Genomic DNA, 19319 nt, shown 5'->3' on the forward strand with positions numbered 1-19319 from the left:
GGAAATGTCTAATTAAACCGGTTATGAAGCTTCTACGCCTGGCGTTTGCGCAACGGTTAGTCGGGGCAAGGATGCGTGTGGTGTATCAATGCTCTGGTATGATCTGCCCACTTTTGAAGTTCCGGCCATTGCGGCTGCGTCTTTGTGACTATCAGCTCGCTATATACTGTAAGCTGATACTAATACCGCTGCGATAATGACATGATGCTGTATGTGATAAAAACGGCATATGATACTAGACTGGGATACTGCGGATGTTGTAGTTTCCAAAATACCGTGACTGGCTGCTGCATGCCGTGCCTCTGCAGCCCATGGCCGGCCCTGGGGTTCGGAGCCCGTGGGCAGAACGGTGCGGGGCCGGGCCTCCGGTTCACCTGTGGCCTGCGGCGCGGGCAGCGGCCCGCCCGGCCCGGCCGGGTCCGCTGCACTCGGCGGCGCGAGGCTCGCGGCCGTCACGGCACCAGGGGCATGTGACGACAGCTCCGGAGCAGTCCGGTCCGGTCCGGTCCGGTCCTGCGGTGCGCCGGTGTGTGACGGCATCATGCGTCATTGGCCGTTACTGGCCCTCAGTGTGTCAGCAGCCGGTCCTCAGTCCGTCAGTGACCAGTCCTCAATCCGTCAGTGACCGGTCCTCAGTCCGTCAGTGGCCGACCCTCAGTCCGTCAGTGGCCGGTCCTCAGTCCGTCGGTGGCCGGTTCTCAGTCCGTCAGTGACCGGTCCCCAGTCTGTCAGTGGCCGACCCTCAGTCCGTCAGTGACCGGTCCTCAGTGTGTCAGCAGCCGGTCCTCAGTCCGTCAGTGACCGGTCCCCGGTCCGTCAGTAACCGGTCCTCAGTCCGTCAGTGGCCGGTCCTCATTGTGTCAGTAGCCGGTCCTCAGTCCGTCAGTGGCCGGCCCTCAGTCCATCAGTGACCGGCCCTCAGTCCGTCAGTGGCTGACCCTCAGTCCGTCAGCGGCCGGCCCTCAGTACGTCAGTGGCTGGTCACCGTCCGCCGGCGTCTGACATGTCGCGGTGTCGTCGCGCTGGGCGGTGACAATCCTCACCGGTACAGCCTGCGCACCGCCGCGCGGCCGTCACCAGGAGCAGGCGGATGTGCCGGTGCACAGAGATAACTGTGCAAAGAGCGCAGGAGCTGCGCACACACGCTGGCACCAGGCATCCAATATGCCCGCCTGCGCGAAGCGTTCGGTCAGCGCGACTCCACGCGAGAGCAGGTTGGTATGTTGGCTTTAACAACGATTGAACTGCGCGCAGGGACTTGCTGATTCAAAAGGAGAGGCGCTGTTCCTCGTGTCGTGAATGAGACCGGTGAGGAGACGAAGGACTGGGCGGGGCGGGCGCTGACCGAGCGCCGGGCGGCGGCGGCGGGCGTGTCCCATGTCGCCCGACGGCAGCCTCGCCGCCGGCAGCAGCAGCCAGCGCCGCCCGAGTCGGAGGCGGCCTGGTGTGACGACAGGAAGACCGCGCCGCTGGCACGGGACGAGCGCCAGACGAGGGGCCTATGACTCATGACGTGCAGTGTTCAGCGGGTCTGATGTCGGCTAGCTCGCCAGTGAAATCAGCCCGTCTTCAGAAGCGGCTGATTAAAGGGGGAGGCGGAGGGGACAGTCACCATAACGCGGGCGGAATTTGATGTTACCCTTCGGCGATGCGTGGAAAGAAACGACATAAAGTCGAGTTGCCCATCTCCAATCTCCCAGTTATGAAGACGTTTCGCCTCCCCTGTGCATAATCGCGGGCTTTCAGCAGCGTTATGCCGTGGCATGCCCCACGTCGGCCATCGCACTGTATGTTTCGGACGATTCGACGCCCGGCCGCATGTCATACACCGCTGAAAGACTTAGCAGCTCACACCGGGTGTGCAAGCGGTCCGGTCCCAATGACGCCCGCCGGTGGAGGCGTCCCATCGGTCCTCTCTGTAGTGACGTCGCCTCAGCCGCCAGCTTTACGTACATGGTGTGATCTGTTTCCCTACCATCAGGCTGGTTCAAGAGCCTGCTGCCGAAGTCAGCGTTGACGGTGGAGGAGGAAGCATGGAACGCCTACCCGTACACCAAGACGCGCTACACCTGCCCGTTCGTCGAGAAGTTCAGCCTGCAGATAGAGACGTACTACTTCAACGACGGCGGTCACCAGGAGAACGTGTTCCAGCTGAGCAAAGCAGAGCTGGGCGGGCGAACCGTAGGTCAGTGGCGTGTGGCGTCACACGCCCGCCAGTGACGTCATGGGCTGCTGCGGCCCTTGTGTCGTGGCTGTTTGCGCAGATCCTGACGGCATCGCCCGAAATGGTCCGTGCTGCGGGATGGTTATGATGGAAATGTGCATCCTGTGGCTTTGCTGTGGCCGCTGCCAGATGTTCGTGTCGGGCCTCTATCTCCTGTGCAGCTCGAAAACATGCCTGGCTGCGAGACGGGTTTCCACTCCCCAATTATTGGGAAAACACGACGATGTTTTGTGACGGTCGACCGTTCGTGAACTCTTTCTAAGCCCGTGCAAGTCCGAGGAAGCTGGGCTGCTGTGCTACCGGGATTGCAATGCAGGTGCCGCGCAGTGCCGTGGCGTCATGGCGCCGGTTTCGGGCGGGCGGTGGCCCTGCTCCGGCTGACTGAAGGACGATGTGGTGACGTCATAGCGTCTGCTCCCGTCGATCCCACGCCGCGCTTTCAACGCGCGCTGCTGTCCCGGCGGCCGTTGTTGCGATGGACCGCGGGCGTGTGACGTCACGTCACTGGTATGTGACGTCAGCCCCGGCTCCTGGATGCGGTCCTGGTTGGTGACTACACTGCCGGCCTGGCAGAGCGGCCTGGTGTGCTGTCGTGAATGGCGGATTAGCTTTTAGGGTTTCACGAAACCGCATCTGGGAACTGAAGATATAAATATCGTCAGAGATGCTGTGGTAAAGGTCAGGCAAATATAGCCAGCGCGCATGGTTGGGAACACAGGCTTGGGGTTTTCCATAAGTACGTTGCTTTGCTCCTTTGGGTCATGGTTCATCGCGGATCGAATGATTGTTCTGACCATCGTCCTTGTCTGGTGTGTCAGCATTTACAGATGCTATTTACACCTATACACTAACACGTTGATTATGCTAAGGCATAACCTGATGCATTCATTTGCACTAAATTGATGATAAAAAGTTACATTGTGTAATTTCCTTAAATAATTATGATACCTCATATGGTCATCACTTTCCGCGACGGGTCCGCAAGCTGCAGGAAGCCCTCCTGGACCATTCGCGTCCGAAATCGGAAGTGGTTTCGAGAAGCTCGCTGTATTTCGCTATCCACTCGAACGTTGAAATGTCGCACTTAACATTTTGAGCAGCCGCTGAACACAAATTCCCCACATGGGGACGACAAATATATCCAAGTATCCGTACATATCCAGAAACTAACTTTCGTTACGCATTTCAAGCCTTATTAAACCAGTCCTGTCATCGGGCTACAAATCGGTCCAGGCCGACGGGAGGCTGTGGCGCGGCCTGGCGCTCCGGCTGGCCAAATGCCATGTTTGCCCGCGCGCGTGTTTGCCCGCGTGGAAACTGTGCGGTCGCTGTCAAAACTTCTGAACTGTTTAGCATGTTGTGTGGAAGGAAACAAGGAATGGGTTAGTTTCGCGGCGTTTTATTGGTACTTAAGCATGCACGTTCCGCCAAAAGAAAACTTGAAATGTGTAAGCTAGATTATGCTCATGGCGGGCAGTATGCCTCTGCGATGCATACCGTCACCCGTTTGACGCTACAGTAGTCATTTGAAATCATTAAGTCAGTGTACAGTAACCACATTTTGTAATCGGCATGCCAGCGATCGAACGGAGGATGCGGCAAGTGTGATCTAGCGTCTTATTCTGGACGCACTTGTGACGCTGGTTCGGCTGGGTGGCCAGCCAAAAAGATCAGTAGCCCAAATGTCGTGCGGTGCGACTTGTTGAAGCCTGTAACCTAAACGTGTCGTCGGGCAGGTGTTTTGCATACACAGTTTAATGTCATTTGAGCGTAGGAATATAAGTATAGGCGGCTGCCTGTGCTGGCTCCGCACTACCAATATAAAGACGGCTTAGGTGACCACTGATGCGGCGGGGGGTTAAGTGCAGCTGCAGTCTAACATGCTGGTCATAGATGCATCGCTGGATGTACTGGAAACTCGCTAGGACTAATTTAGGTGTTGCAACATTTCGATGACAGTTGTCATTCCCAACTCTTGGCAGGGCGTTGATTCACCGCCGGAGTGCCGTTCACGCCAGCGTGAAGTCACGCCACACTCGGTATGACCGATCGAAGTATGACCGACCCTGCACAGGCCTGTCCTTAGTTCAACCTCTCCGTGTTGTCATTTTGAGGCCCAGCGAGGAGGTGGAGCGGTTAGGTTCATGGGTGATATCGTTTTTCCTCAGAGCTGGTTTGACCCAGCAGTCGACTGACACCCGCGTCTGTGTTACTCTCGTCGGTTTCGACAGGATCTTCTCGTGGCTTGTTGCCCGGGCAATCGGGGCCCAACATGCCGTGTAGTTGCGTTCTCCCCAGGGACTGGCGCCATCTTCCGCACAGACTGGTGCCGTCCTCGGTCCTCTCCTCTGTCCCCTCCAGGGACTGGGGCAGTCCTCTCCAGAGACTGACGCCGTCTTCTCCAGAGACTGGTGCTGTCCTTGGTCCTCTCCCCTGTGAGACGGACACCATCGGCCCCACTACTGCTACACCGGACGTTACGCGCGCGCCACTGGTGACGGGCTGACCCGGACGTCACTCGGGGTCCCCGACACCGCCGGCGTCTCGTCCAGCCAGAGACGTTCAGGGACGGCGTCCGTGACCCTGGAGCCGTTCAGGGACGATGTCCATGACCCTGGGGCCGTTCAGGAACAGCGTCCATGACCCTGGAACCGTTCAGGGACGGCGTCATTGACCCAGGAGCCGTTTGGAGACGGTGTTCTTGACACTAGAACCGTTCAGGACAGTGTCCATGACCCTGGAGCCGTTCAGTGACGCTGTCCTGTGACCTTGGAGCCGTTCGGGGACAGTGTTCGTGGCCCTGGAGCCGTTCAGGGACGGCGTCCGTGACCCTAGAACCGTTTAGAGTCGGCGTCAGTAATCCTGGAGCCGTTCGGGGACGGCGCCAGTCACCCTGGAGCCGTTCGGGGACGGTGTCCGTGACACTGGAGCTGTTCAGGGACGGCGTCAGTGACCGTGGGGCCGTCCGGTGGCGACGCCCGTGGCTGGGGAGCCGCTTGAACCGTGACGTGATCTGTCTGAATTAGAGCCGCGCCGCACGAACAGCGGCCGTTTTTAGCGCGACTCTGCGCTGTCGTCAGCAACGGCGGCGGTCGATGCCGGCCGATACATCGACACCGGCGCGCCCCCCGAGAGTGTCTCCGCGCTGGGATCGTGATGAGCTTGCCCCCTACCGACTCAGCGCAGCCGCTTCGCCTTGCTCTCAAACCAGGCCGGCGTGGTGTTGTCAGCCGCTGCCCTGTCAGAGGTCTCGATCCGTCCTCGGTATCTCCGCCTGAGCCAGCGCTGCGTAATGGCCGTCAAACAGGCCTGCTTTAGGCAGGAAATGGTCCCGATCTCGACAGATTGGACGGGATAGGTGGGAGGCTGTAAACGCTCCGCGGACCTTTGGCTCAGCGCGCTTTGCGTTCAGCCGTGAGCGAGTTCTCAGTCAGTCGCAGCACCCGCGCCGGTTGACAGACCGGCTGTCTCGGCTTGCCGTTTGTTGTCACAGTGGCCTTGGTTGTCTTGCCCATGCCATACTTTGCATACCATACCTTGCTCATGCCATATCAAGGCATGCTGATCATGTCGTCATGCGAAGGTGGCATGTTTTGGCATCGCCAGCCAGTAAATGCCGCCAACACCGGTGTTTGTGTGTAAACCTGTAGGGAACTACATAAATTGCATTTTTCGATGCGAGGTGAAAGTTGAAGGAAGCCAGTCAGGCACGGAGCCAGGACTCGAAAAGCCACACTGGAATTGTGCCAAACCCTCACCGTGCATTTTTTTTTTTTTGTCATTTGGGATGACTGTCAACCTTGCACTGTGTGGGTGCGTCTTAGTGAGCGTATACCACCAGCCCGACATGGGTCCATTGATGTCATTAAGTGTACGTTAGGCTGTGTTTTCCTTTGATCTTTGATCTTTTGAGCGCTTACCGTAACCTGCCAACTTTTGCGGAAGCTCTTCTTCAAGTGAAGCCTTATCACTGGCGTGCCTGTCCTGTAGTACATTTGTACGGCTTCCCCCGCTCCCGGGGTGTTGTCAGAGGCGCGTATGCCGTATACCGCGTGCATTTTCGCCGGGCTCCGTTGGTATGAAAAAACTCACCACCATGAGACGGTGTTTGCGGGTAAAGGTAGAGCCTTGACCGCCTCTCTCTCTCCCTCTCTATATCCTCTCTCTCTCCCTCTCTCCTCTCTCTCTCTCTTCTCTCTCTCTCTCTATTCTCTTCTCTCTCTTCTCTCTCTCTCTCTCTCCTATCTCCTCTCTCTATCTTCTCTCTCGCTCTCTTCTCTCTCTCTCTCTCTCTCTCTCTCTCTCTCTATCTCTCTCTCTCTCTTCTATCTCTCTCTCTCTCTCTTCTTCTATCTCTCTCTCTCCCTCTCTATTCTCTCTCTCTCTCTATCTCGCTCTCGCTCCGCTCTCGCTCTCGCTCTCGCTCTCGCTCTCGCTCTCGATCTGCTCTCGCTCTCGCTCTCGCTCTCGCTCTCGCTCTCGCTCTCGCTCTCGCTCTCGCTTCTCGCTCTCGCTCTCGCTCCGCTCTCGCTATCGCTCTCATCACTCTCTATCATCACTCTCTCTCATCACTCTGCAAACTAGCCCGTTGCAAGTTTGTTGTATGCCGTGGCAGAACACGGTATTATGCAGACAAGGCGTATGCTTGGCTCGTGGTGGGTATGCGGTATGGATACGGTGTGGTTTGGGATAAGATTTCATCATCAGACCTTATCTCTGTAACCCTGCCGTGTCCATGGTCGTGTGAAAGTAAAAATATTCGTTTCTTGCTTGAGTGTAAGCAGAGTGGCTAACCTTTCCGGGCATTAACATAGCCTGTAGGTCGACGAGAAAGACCACGAGACCTCAAAAGAGGCCCATGTTCCATGTTTCCTCGCTGTATGGCGAGGAAACACGAACAACAAGGATTCTGTTTCCCAGAAAAGTGTTGGTGGCTCCGTGAGGCACCATATGGCTCAGCGCGGTGTGTCGATGTCGTCGTCCGCCAGACTTACGGCACCGTTCGGACCACTCCACCTCCTCAGTGGACAGAGCTCAGTGGACGCTGCAGGACAGGCACAGCGCAGCACAGCCCAGCCCAGCCGCTCCTCGCCTGCCTCTCGGGCGCACACACAGCCGCACACAAACCGCAGCTGGATCCCGGCGGCGTCTTCCCCAGCCGTCCGTCGCTGCCCCGGCGGATAAGAACCTGTCGCCGGTGGCGCGGGAGCGAGGGTCCGCCTCCCACGCCGGCGGGGAGGGGGGGGGGGGGCGAGGGTCCGCTCCCGATGTTGGCTGGGAGGGGAGAGGCGGCCTGCGCAGCTGTCGGCTCCAGCTCGCCTCACCGCCTCCCCTCGCTTGCCGCCAGATCTGATAGATGTGGTGCGCGACCAGCTGGGCGTGGGCGACTACGTGCGCGAGGAGGACCCGCGCCTCTTCGTCTCGCAGCGTACCGGCCGCGGCCCGCTCGGCGACGACTGGATCAGCGAGTACTGGAGCGACTGTCAGGTATGGTGGGGGCAAGATGTGGTGGAGCGACTTCAGGTGTGGCGAGGGGCAGGGGTGGTGGAGCGATCGTCATGTGTGGTGGGGGCCAGGGGTGGGGGAGCGACTGTCAGGTGTGGTGGGGGCCAGGGGTGGTGGAGCGACTGTCAGGTGTGGTGGGGGCTAGGGGTGGTGGAGCGACTGTCAGGCGTGGTGGGGGCCAGGGGTGGTGGAGCGACTGTCAGGTGTGGTGGGGGCCAGGGGTGATGGAGCGATCGTCATGTGTGGTGGGGGCCAGGGGTGGTGGAGCGACCGTCAGGTGTGGCGGGGGCCAGCGGTGGTGGAGCGACCGTCGGGTGTGGCGGAGGCCGGGGGTGGTGGAGCGACCGTCAGGTGTGACGGAGGCCAGGGGTGGTGTAGCGACCGTCAGGTGTGGCGGAGGCCAGGGGTGGTGGAGCGACCGTCAGGTGCGGCGGGATGTAAAGGTACTGACGAGACCACCACATATGGTTAGGGTCCCAGAGTGCTGGTCAGCGGTCAGGTATGGACACAGCTGGACCCTGGAGTAAGGGCGCAGCTGTCGGTTATGATAGGATCCGGAGGTATCAACGGAACCACCAGGGATGGCTAGATCCATGCATCCAGAAACGGTTATGTCTACGTGTGCGCTGGTTTTGGTTCTGTTCGTGCCAACCGAGCCCCTGTGTCGCACCAGCCGTACGTCTGCCAACCGAGCCCCTGTGTACGCACCAACCGTACATCTGTATCGACACCAGCCGTACATCTGCCCACCTGGCCCAGAGATCGGCCAACTCTGGCCTGTTTGTGCCGGCTGTGTTCGTGTACTGCCATGCCACCTGTTGCGCCAGCCCCCCCATGAGAGGCCGCCGATGTCGGGCGGTGATCGCTGTACGCGCGCGTCCGCAGGGGAAGCAGACACCGCTGCCCAATGGCCGCGCCCTGATGTGCGCCTACAAGCTGTGCAAGGTCGAGTTTCGCTACTGGGGCATGCAGAGCAAGATCGAAAAGTTCATCCACGATATCGGTGAGACTGTAGCGGACGCTAGAGGGGGGTTGGTGCTGAGCACGTTCGGTTGCAGCGACTTACGCGTCGCTTTTGGCTTAGGTCTTGCGGCAATGTCTGGGAAACGTGATGAGGTAGGTTAATCGCAAACAGTCCTTGAACCGTGTATTCGTGAATGTTTGAAAACTTTGATGTGTTTAAGCACTCAGTGCTCGAATGCTTTCATCTTGTTAGGTCGCCGGTGTGCAGCAGCAGTGAGCTTGTCTCCTCGCGGAGGCAAACTCACTGCTGCCATTTTGCCTCCGCGAGGAGGCAAAATAGATCACCCCACGTGTAGCGCACGTGGCATACTGACTCCCGCCCGCGGGTGTGTGCCGCCGGCAGCGCTGCGCAAGACTATGCTGCGCGCGCACCGCCAGGCGTGGGCGTGGCAGGACGAGTGGCACGGCCTCACCATCGACGACATCCGCCGCATCGAGGCCGACACGCAGCGGCTGCTGGCGGCGCGCTTCGGCGGCGCCGACGAGCCGGCCGGCTCTGACGCCGAGCCGGAGCGCGCCGGCGAGCCGGCCGAGCGCGGCACCGAGGCGGCCGACGCTGAGGCGCGCCGCAGCCTCTGGTCACGCAGCAGCTCCCGCCTGACGCTCCACTCGCCCGGTGCGTGCCCCACCCCCGGCTGGCTGCTCCGCGAGGGAAGGGGCACCCGTGGAACGCGGGCGGGTGCTGGGGCGGGCGCAGCGACGCTGGACGGCGGCGGCTGAGCGTGTGTCGCGGCCCGATAAAGGGGCGTCTTCTGTGTGCGGTGACCCCGCCGCGAGACGAGGGGCTCGGAGGGCGGGTCGTCACGCTGTGTTGTCGGGTGAACGGCAGATGGCCACGCGGCGGAACAGCGGGCTTCGGGCCACACGGGGAGCATCATGGGCCTCCTGCCGGCCAGGCACCACTGCCAGGCTTCTGGTGTTCAGCAGGACGCGGCTGAGTGGTGGTGCGTCTGTCACCGCTTTGAGCCACCGCCGCGGCTGCTGACACGGGGGGGGGAGGGGGGGGAGGGGGGGGGGGGCTGTGCCGCGCTCGCCAGCCGGCCGCCGCGTGCGCCTGTCGCTACTGCCCGGTGTTGCGCACTGTCCCAGCGTCGCCGGCCCCGCTCAGCGTCGTCACAGCCACCCACCCGTGGCGCGGCAGGCTCTGTGTCGGGCAAGGCCGGCCTGGAGGCGCAGCTGGCCAACTGGCGCATGGAGAGCATCCGGCGCGACTCCGTCAACGCCTCCTCCGATGAGGAGTTCTTCGACTGCGAAGGTGAGCGATGCCGGGCTCACACGCAGCCGGCGAGCGGCCGCAGCCGGCTGACGGCGGTACAGTTCAGGTTTGGCGCGGGGGACGGGCTGGCCAGCCGACCGCAACGCAAACCCGTCCGTGTGGGTGCGAGGGCGGTCGAGGGTGCTGGGTGCACGGTACTCGCGCCTGCTCGCGATTGTCGTCGGCTCTGGGCGCGGTGTGAGATAGCTCGGTCAGAGGCGTTAGCTGAGGTGCTCTGTTCATTAGCCGTCGCTTATAACCGACGCTAGTCCCGCACCACAAACGTTTCACTAGCCGCCCTTACCCGGATAACCGAGCTTTGGAAGACTGTATTATCATCTACTGTCTTTCCCAAGCTTCCACGGAACTTCGGGCCTGTTGTTTTGGTGTCGATAGAGGTCTCGAATTTCAGTCAGTTCTGAGGTCGTTACCTGACTTCTGATGCACTTCTATGACACGTGCCGCCGGTGTTAACCATCGTCCTCCCACCGTCTTGTACGAGCGTGATTCGTGTGCAAACCCAGGCCTGCTCCCTTACGCAGGGACGAATGTGTCGTCGACGACTGTCATGTGAAGCTGCAAACCACGTCTCAGTGTTGAGGCGCCACCGACGCACCGGCTGCGGGATAGACCCGATTATTTTGGTGGCCCGGCACTTGCTTGCTTATGTGATGAGCGTATATACAAACTATGCCCCATGTTAACTGTTTCTGACGGCCGTCAGAGAACAGCCGCCTAGTTAACAAACCGGCTGTCATGGTCCAAAGTGGTCGTCCAGGGATGTATTCAGCTGTTATGCCAGACCGGTCGTCAGCTCCTCTAATGCCAACGCACCGTTTTAGGCTTTGTGATACCCACTATCAAGGGTACGTATGGTGGCCGTCCCGTACCCGAAAGCCTAAGTATTGTTTCTGTCAAGCGTCAAACGCTGGGCCTTTCGTAGTCGACTGCAGCGCTGGCCTGACGCGTGTTGTAACGCTGCCTGGCGCGAGCCAGGCACGTTGCAACACTGCCTGGCGCGAGCCAGGCACGTTGTCACGCTGTCCAGACACGTTGTAACGCAGGCTTGGTGCTGGCCGAGAGCGCTGCGATGCTGGTCTGATGTCGCGGACGGCCCGGCGCGTTGTCACGACCCATAGGCGGCATCTGCATCGTGTTTGGGCGCGCTGCCCCGGCTTGCTGACCGTGCGGCTTGTACAGTGTACATACTAGCGCCGGCGGAGGGGAGGACGCGGGGCGCGGGTCAGCATGGGGCCGGCGGCGAGGTGGGAGCAGAGCGCGCTGTATTCGTCTGACCGACCGGCCCGGGGAACCGAGCGCACGCTCCGCTGGGCCGCTCGCACTGCGCATACCTACACACCCCTAGCTGCACACTGACACGCCCCTAGCTGCCGTACACGTGCACCCCTAGTCGTTGGTAGCCAGCACACTGCACAGAGACAGATATAGGGAGATGGTCACGGAATGCCCGTAAGCACCAGTCTCGGCTTGGTATGCATGGCCGTTTGGAGCTAGCTGCCTTGGGAGGGCTCAAGTTGGTCACGAATGAGGTCTGCCTGTCGTGGGTTTTGACATGTCGGCACGTTTGCACTGGATTATCACCGAGTATTTCACTAGTGGCACTTGATAAACCACACTTGCTGTGGCACGTGTGTGGGTTGGATGGTCTCATTCTCCCGACGTTGCTCCCCTTTTATCTGCTCTGCTCTCCTCTCCCTTCCAATCCCAATATCTGATCCTCCATCCTTTAGGATGGGGGATCCCCTCCTTCTCATCCCTCCCTTCCCCCCTCTCTCCTTGCTCTGTTCTTCTCTCCTCTCCCTTCCTCTTCTCTTTCCCCTGTTCTCTCCTATTCTCTCATCTCTCCTCCTCTCCTCTCCTCTCCTCTCCTCTCCTCCCCTCTCCTCTTCTCTCCTCTTCTCTCCTCTCCTCTTCTCTTCTCTTCCCTCCCCTCCCGTCTTGTCCTCTTCTCTCCTCTCCCCTCCACTCTTGTCTTCTCCTCACTTCCTCTCTCCTTTTCGCTCCTCTCCGCTCCTCCCCGCTCCCGTATGACTATACTTACATGTCCTTCTCCCCTCAACATCTCGTCGAAGTGCCCCGGGACCCCTGCTCACACGGTCACCAGCGCACCGTTCGCCTGCGCCCCTGTCGTGTCGCTCTCGCCTGTCCGGATCTGGCTTCCGGCGCCTGACCTCGCCCCCTCTCCGCCGGCTGGCCGCAGAGGAGGTGGACGAGCGCGCCTCGCTGGCCCGCTGGAGCAGTCTGGAGCTGCTGTCGCAGGAGGCCGCCGCCGGTCGCGACGGTGAGTCTGCGGCGTCCGATGGCCGCCGCTCGTCGCCGCCGTCGCTGCCGTCGTCGCGGCCGCCCCGCTGACCGGCAGACGGAGCAGGGCGGCGGCCCGGCCGGGGTCGGCCGCCGCCCGGCCGGGGCTCTGTCGCTGCCTGGCCGGGGTCGGCCGCTGCCCGACCAGGGTCGGCCGCTGCCCGGCCGGGGCTCGGCCGCTGCCCGGCGGGGGCTCGGCCGCTGCCCGGCCGGGGTTCGACCGCTGCTCGGCCGGGGCTCGGCCGCTGCCCGGCCGGGACGCGGTCTGCCCGTCCCGTCTGTACGCGTGGGACGTGTCGAATGGGTCGGCTGACTCTGGGCATGCTGTGTAGTGACGTTGCACGCTGCGACCATACACATTAGACACGCCCATTCATGACTGTCCCAGAAGCGTGTATCATTTCAGTGCGATTTTTTAGTAATTATCGTGAGCTTCAGCCATACGTGACCATTTTCATAAAGAAGTAACATGTGAGATGATGGTAGAATTTCTCGACTAACGATGCGCCAAAGAACAGCATCGTTGTGGTGTGGTGCTGTTTGGGGCCCTGAAACATAGCTACATAAAGCATAGAGCACAGCGCTTGTGATACAGCTGATGTGACCCTCGCGCTACTACGAGAAGTTGTCATCCCAATGCCGAACTTGCCGTGATTTTCGTACGAAACGAAAGTAAAAATTTTCACACGAAGCCTTCCAATGTTGATGCGAGGTACTATCTCATGCTTGAGTCGTCTGCACACGTTACCACGCGGGTAGTTCTACATCGAATCCATGGCATTGTGGTCTGCGGAATGTGTGCCCCGGGCGTGCGTTGTCTTCAACGAGGTCACCCTCTCGCGCTAGGGTCTGTTCGTACCGTGTATTGTTTCCTGGCTCGCTCGGGTCCCGTGAAAACGCAGATAACGGAGCATACCGTGGCCCCTTACGTGGCAGATCGTGGTCGCCCTTGACGTCTTGTTTGGGACTGCGCAAAAGATGACGTCAGTTAAGATATGCCGCGCACTATCAGCACCCTGGCATTGCCGTTGAAGTGTTCGTTGGATCAGTTTGACGTTCAAAATGCAAGAAAGTGACGGAATATTTACTGAGGATAAGCGCTTACGTGGTGTTTTAAGTTATATCGAATATTCACCAAATGTGCGCCAGTGCCTTAAATGTGTCATGATTATGGGGGGCTGTTCTTGGTGGCATTGTTAAGCGCGAAGTGTAGTCTTAATCTCAGAAGTTTCTTATTCACTTGAAGTGGGCATGTGTGTGGCTCAAGCTCCTCTGATTTATGAAAATGGAGCACTGCAATAGCGCTAGCACCTCTGAGGCGCCCGACAGTTACCGGCGAGCCCGACCTACTGGCCGCCAATATGTAAATTTTGGACGGAGGCCGCGGACATGCTGACAGAGGTCAGCTGTATTCATGATGGTGATAGGTGAGCCTGACAAATTTGGCTTGAAAACAACGAGCATTTGCTTATCTTCGATCGTAGGAGACGTTAAACTGTATCATGGTATTAAATCATATCATGGTTTCAAGTTGGACATAGATGGGTGGTGTTATGACAGGAACGTGACCGCGACATGGATTTACCTCTCAGCCTAGGTCAAGTACTGCTGTGGTACTTATTGACACCTGCTTTTGTGGAGACCATCTGCACCGCTCCCTCCTACGCCATTGCGAGCAGGACTATTACACGTGAATCGTAGGATAACCAGATGGCAAACGTTTCAGCCAGGATGTGTACCTCCCACCGCACGCGTCACTAACGTCCCTGCTCGCTCGCGTGGTTTTACCGCACGTCCATCGTATGACACCCTTAAAAGTCGCCCGTTGTTATGCTGCATGCATTGATAGAAGCCACGAGCGCCCAGTACTCAAGCCCTGCACGGAACCCCGGACCACGGTCTTCCCGGCCGACTTGTGTTCTGTTTGCCGCTCTGTCCACCGATCAGATCTGTCTTCCGGGCTGAACCAGGTCTGCTTCCGCGGTCCGACGCGTCCGTGTGTGTTGTGATATCCTCCACCGAACACGGCCAGGCGCATGGCTTTGTTGCTCCGTCGAAGACGACCCCATGTGACGTCATCAAGCACGCTGCCGACCGCACTCGGTGCAGTGCAGGCCGAAGTCAGGTGCAAGCGTGTTATCGTGACGTAGCGCGAAGGCCAATGACGACCTTTGCAACCGCTTTCACGTGCTGTGATATGGATTTGAACAATCTCGACCTAGATGCAGTTGCTTGCATTGAACGACGCCCTTCGGCATGGCTGCGTGTGATATGACACTCAACCAAAAACTCCGCCATTTTATGATCTGCAAACAGTGTCTGTTTATCATGCGTCCAATATACGTCGGCCGCCAGACAGCGGTGGTGTATTTATGCAGCATGCCCAGAAACCCGAGCGCACTGGACCCGCGAGCACGCCGCGAACCTAACGTGTCGAAACCAGCGAGCACGCCGCGAGCTTAACGTGTCGAAACCAACGAGCACGCCGCGAGCTTAACGTGTCGTCACCAGCGAACACGCCGCGAACTTAACGTGTCGAAACCAGCGAGCACGCCGCGAGCTTAACGTGTCGTCACCAGCGAACACGCCGCGAACTTAACGTGTCGAGACCAGCGAGCACGCCGCGAGCTTAACGTGTCGAAACCAGCGAGCACGCCGCGAGCTTAACGTGTCGTCACCAGCGAACACGCTGCGAGCTTAACGTGTCGTCACCAGCGAACACGCCGCGAACTTCACGTGTCGAAACCAGCGAGCACACCGGGAGCTTAACGTGTCGTCACCAGCGAACACGCCGCGAACTTCACGTGTCGAAACCAGCGAGCACACCGCGAGCTTAACGTGTCGTCACCAGCGAACACGCCGCGAACTTCACGTGTCGAAACCAGCGAGCACGCCGCGAACTTAACGTGTCGTCACCAGCGAGCATGTTACAAACTTAACGTGTCGTCTTCTGCGAGCATGCCGCGAACGTACCGTGCTGTCACCAGCGGGCACGCTGCGAACTTAACATGTCGACACCAGCGAGCACGCCGCGACCTAATCGTGTCGTCACCATATCGCGCGTGCTGCCAGATCGAAAACAGAAAGTTTCAACCAAAGTACGTCGGGCGCGATGACCGGGATTTGAACGTGGGGTTTCGCTGTTTTTTATCTGCTTGAGCCGCATGGGGGCCACGGGTGATGGGCTTGGCGCAGGTTTGTGGCGCACGTGCAGGCACTGGGAAGCTACGCATTGCACTGCGATGACCGCGCGCGGCACGTTGCGCGCTGACGCTGGTGAGCAGCCGGCATTGGCCCAGGCTGCGCACGCCCCGCGGCACCAGCTGGCGTCGTCGGTGACCGCGCGCGCGCACTCTTTGGCGGGTCATGTGTCGCACGGGTTCGAGCGCGAGAGTTCGTGCGTGAATGTTTGTTGGCACTGTTGTTGGTATCGCTGGTGCTCGTGTCGCACAGTTCGTATGTGCAAAACTTGGTACGCGTCAATTTCTGTTTGACATTTGTCCTGCATGCAAGTGTTCGTAGATGGACATTTGTGCATGTCTTAGGCGTCAAAGCTGATGTCGATATAACCGGTTTACATAGGAAAATGTGGTGTAGGCTGACACGAAAGAAAACAAAACGGATGTGTACAAGCTCGCCCAAAGGTAAAACGGATGCCTGCAACCTCACGTGGAACAAAAACATCGGATGGGGCGCTGTACATTGGCGTGACAAACAAGCGTGTGTCGCCATGGAGACAGCGCCCACTCGTTACCGCCTACTTGGATTAAAACTGGTCACAAGGAAATGCCAATCAAACTAAAGATGCCTGCAGATCGTGCCGACGTCCCTTTGAAAGCATGCGCAGGCCTTTGAGCTGATGTTCTCAGTATTATCAGACTGCTGCTTCAGCGTCATTGGAACCAAACGTGACGGCATGGTGAGGACAAACGTGAGTCCCGTGACAGCAGCCCTTCCCGATGCCGTGCAGTCCGGGGCTCGGACGTGGGCTTCTGCTCTGTATGTATGCCAAGCCATGGCTGGAGCTCGTGCAGCCTCGGGTTATGGAGTGGCTCCCGAGGGTGGACAGATTTACCAAACATTGCGGTCCACGCTATCCATCCCCGAAATATTTGGGACAAGAGGTCTGTGCAAAACTCTTAGCTCGGAGAGATCCAGCACGAGGCCCAAGCCGACTCAAGCGTTTGCTGTTCAGTCTACACTGTCACAGTGTCCACTGTAACAGTGTAGAAAGTCGTGACCGTGTCCTTGACGAGAGCCGCCGCTGCAGCGGCGACGGCGGCTGTGGTTGCAATCGTGGTTCGAGTCGTTACTCTGAGGGCGACGAAGGTGATGCCTGCGTCTGTGTGTCTGTGCCAGTGTGACTGCGGCCCGGCCATTGTGCTCACGTGGTGGTGTCCGTGTGACTGTTCGTATGGCCGCCCGTATGACCATACGTATGCGATGCGGGCACGCCCGTATGACGACGCCGGTGTGAGCACGCCCGTGTGACGATACCGGCGTGAGCACGCCCGGGTGACGGTGCCGGCGTGAGCACGCCCGGGTGACGGTGCCGGTGTGAGCACGCCCGTGTGACGGTACCGGTGTGAGCACGCTCGTGTGACGGTGCCCGGTGTGAGCACGCTCGTGTGACGGTGCCGGCGTGAGCACGCTCCGGGTGACGGTGCCGGCGTGAGCACGCCCGTGTGACGGTGCTGGTGTGAGCACGCCCGTGTGACGGTGCCGGCGTGAGCACGCCCGTGTGGCGGTGCCGGTGTGAGTACGCCCGTGTGACGGTGCCGATGCCCTCCCCAGACATGGCTCCCCTGCAGCCGAACGGCCGGCTGGGTGAGCCGTCACCGTCGCTGGACCACACGACCGGCGTCCCGGCCCCGCCGGCCGGCGGCTCCTGCAGCTGCGACATCCTGCTGCTGGTGCTGCACTCGGGGAGCGTGCTCGGTGAGTGCTCCGCCCGGCCCGCCCCGTCACGCAGCAGCGGCACCCCCGCCTGGTGCGCCCGCGGCTTGTCTGCCACACGCGCTGCTTATAACGGTCTCTGAGCGTTCTGTACAGGACGCTTGCACGCGTTCTCTCCGTCGCAGGTGTGTCGCACCTCCCCCACAGATGTCACGTTTGTATCTCATGCATGTTGTATGACCTGCACTACCATACATCATCTCCCATGAGATATCATGTAATTTCCTTTGGTTCGTCATGCATCCCGATGGCCACATTAAAGGCCATAGTACCTTGCGTACGCCGGTCTGGTCAATACAGAGTCTTCGGCCACGGCAGGAGGCTGACCGGCGCTGTCTGTTCTCGCTAGACGCGCAGGTGGATCGCGGCACCAAGCGCTCCGACGTGACCACGTTCCGCGCTTCGGTGGAGGCGATCCTCACGCAGCACTACCCGTCCCTGCTCGGCCGGCTCTGCATCCGGCTGGTGCCCTGTCCGTCCATCTGCGCCGAAGCGCTCTCCGTGCTCACCAGGTGAGCAGGGCCGCTGGGTCGGGCCACGGCCACGCTGCGCTCTCTGTGCTCACCAGGTGAGGTGGCATGTAACGAATCGCTATGCACCAGACGAGCCGTGCCGTGTTCACTCCCCGTTTACAAGGTGGGACACTCTGTGCTGGGGAGCGGGAGGCCTGGCCACTCCGCCCCCACCCTGACCCGCCGTCACCATTGTCCAGCGCGAGGCTCTGTGGGGCCTTGCACGGACCGTGCCCGGCTGGCAAGTATCGAGCCGTATTGATCACAGCGGCGGCGGCTTCACAGTCCCCATTCCGCGAACGACCCCGCTGAAGGTGCGCGAACGCCGTCTGTCTGGCCGTGCCCGCGCGATCGCCGCGCGGAGCCGCGGACCAGCCGGCAGCTCGGGAGCCAGACCGCCATGGTTGTCTCGTGTGCCACGCGAAGGAATGGACTGACATTGTTGACGCGTCTTTAGGGAGGGGTTTGCGGGTCTCTTCTGCCGTGGCTGGACGGTGTTACGCCTTGGCGCGCGGTTTCTGTATTCTGTGGTGCAGGCGCTAATACGCCTGCTAATGCGGAGGGCTTGGGCTGTAAGCAGCTTTGTGAAGCTTTGGCTCTCTTTGATTCCTCAGGTATCCTACTGATAACCGTCACAGGCGGTGAAGCATCATGAGACCTTCTGCTAATGATGTGGATGATCAAAATTGCCACACATGTACTTCGGGATTTTAGAAACATGTTTGATGTAATAATCCATTTTTGAACCACCAGTTTTCTGAGCTGACAGCATGAAACATTGCTATCACCTTTGACTGTGCTCAAGTAATCGGTTTGCTCCATTGTATGACTGCTTGAGCACCCGACGCCATCTCCATTGCCTTTTGACCACACAGAGTCATTTTCATTTCCATGGTTTCTAGAAGTAATTCCTCGCGCATTGCTGCGTGTAGCGTCTATTCGCACAGCTGTAGGTGGAGCCTGGTTTGTCGTGGGGCCATGCTTCCTCCCCCCCCCCCCTCCCGCAACATTTGCCTCGGTTTCGCATTGCTCAGTATGATCTCCAAATCACAAAAAGTCGCGAAGGAGTAGCAGTCGTTATGTTGTGCGGAAACTAGACCCACGTGGGTTTTATGTAGCTCGGCCACCGTTCACAGCCATGATCCCACGACATTGACCTTCTCCCTCCCACACCACCTGTGCCCGGCGCGCGGCCGGGTCCCGGTCAGGGGCGCCGCCCTCACGCCGCCGCCCGCCTCTTGGCAGCCTGAGCCCGTACAGCTTCGCGTCTGTGCCGGCGGCGGGCGCGGCGGCCGGCGGCGACGCGTGGACGGCGGCCGACCCGCTGCCGGTGGCGGCCGTGCCGCTGCTGGCGGCCGGCTCGCCCGACCACCACGACACGGTGGCGCGGCTCGCCAGCCAGATGAACCGCGTCTTCCAGGAGTTTGTCCGCTCGCCGGCCGGCCTCGGCTTCCAGGGCCAGGTCTCCATCATCGGTGAGGAGGGGTGGCATGGGGAACGCGGGGACAGCTCGCGTCCGCGG

At 59.7% G+C, this 19319-nt stretch overlaps 1 protein-coding gene across 6 annotated transcripts in view; it reads left to right on the top strand.

Moving 5' to 3' along the window:
• Window positions 1–19319, top strand: part of rdgB (retinal degeneration B) — a 53697-nt gene that overhangs the window by 22858 nt on the left and 11520 nt on the right. For 4 of the 6 annotated variants that reach the window (XM_037232603.1, XM_037232606.1, XM_037232607.1 and 1 more), the window contains exons 4-13: window positions 1982–2185; window positions 7572–7711; window positions 8615–8732; window positions 9096–9368; window positions 9894–10007; window positions 10850–10873; window positions 12229–12309; window positions 17124–17267; window positions 17635–17797; window positions 19043–19272. In XM_037232603.1, the coding sequence (XP_037088498.1) occupies window positions 1982–2185; window positions 7572–7711; window positions 8615–8732; window positions 9096–9368; window positions 9894–10007; window positions 10850–10873; window positions 12229–12309; window positions 17124–17267; window positions 17635–17797; window positions 19043–19272 (1491 nt within the window). The remainder of the gene's footprint in view (window positions 1–1981; window positions 2186–7571; window positions 7712–8614; window positions 8733–9095; window positions 9369–9893; window positions 10008–10849; window positions 10874–12228; window positions 12310–17123; window positions 17268–17634; window positions 17798–19042; window positions 19273–19319) is intronic. The other 2 variants (XM_037232605.1, XM_037232608.1) reach the window with 1 other exon arrangement.

The sequence above is a fragment of the Pollicipes pollicipes genome, unplaced genomic scaffold (assembly GCF_011947565.3).
Source record: "Pollicipes pollicipes isolate AB1234 unplaced genomic scaffold, Ppol_2.1 Scaffold_7231;HRSCAF=8579_pilon_pilon_pilon, whole genome shotgun sequence".
In the NCBI taxonomy this organism is placed as follows: Eukaryota; Metazoa; Arthropoda; class Thecostraca; order Pollicipedomorpha; family Pollicipedidae; genus Pollicipes; species Pollicipes pollicipes.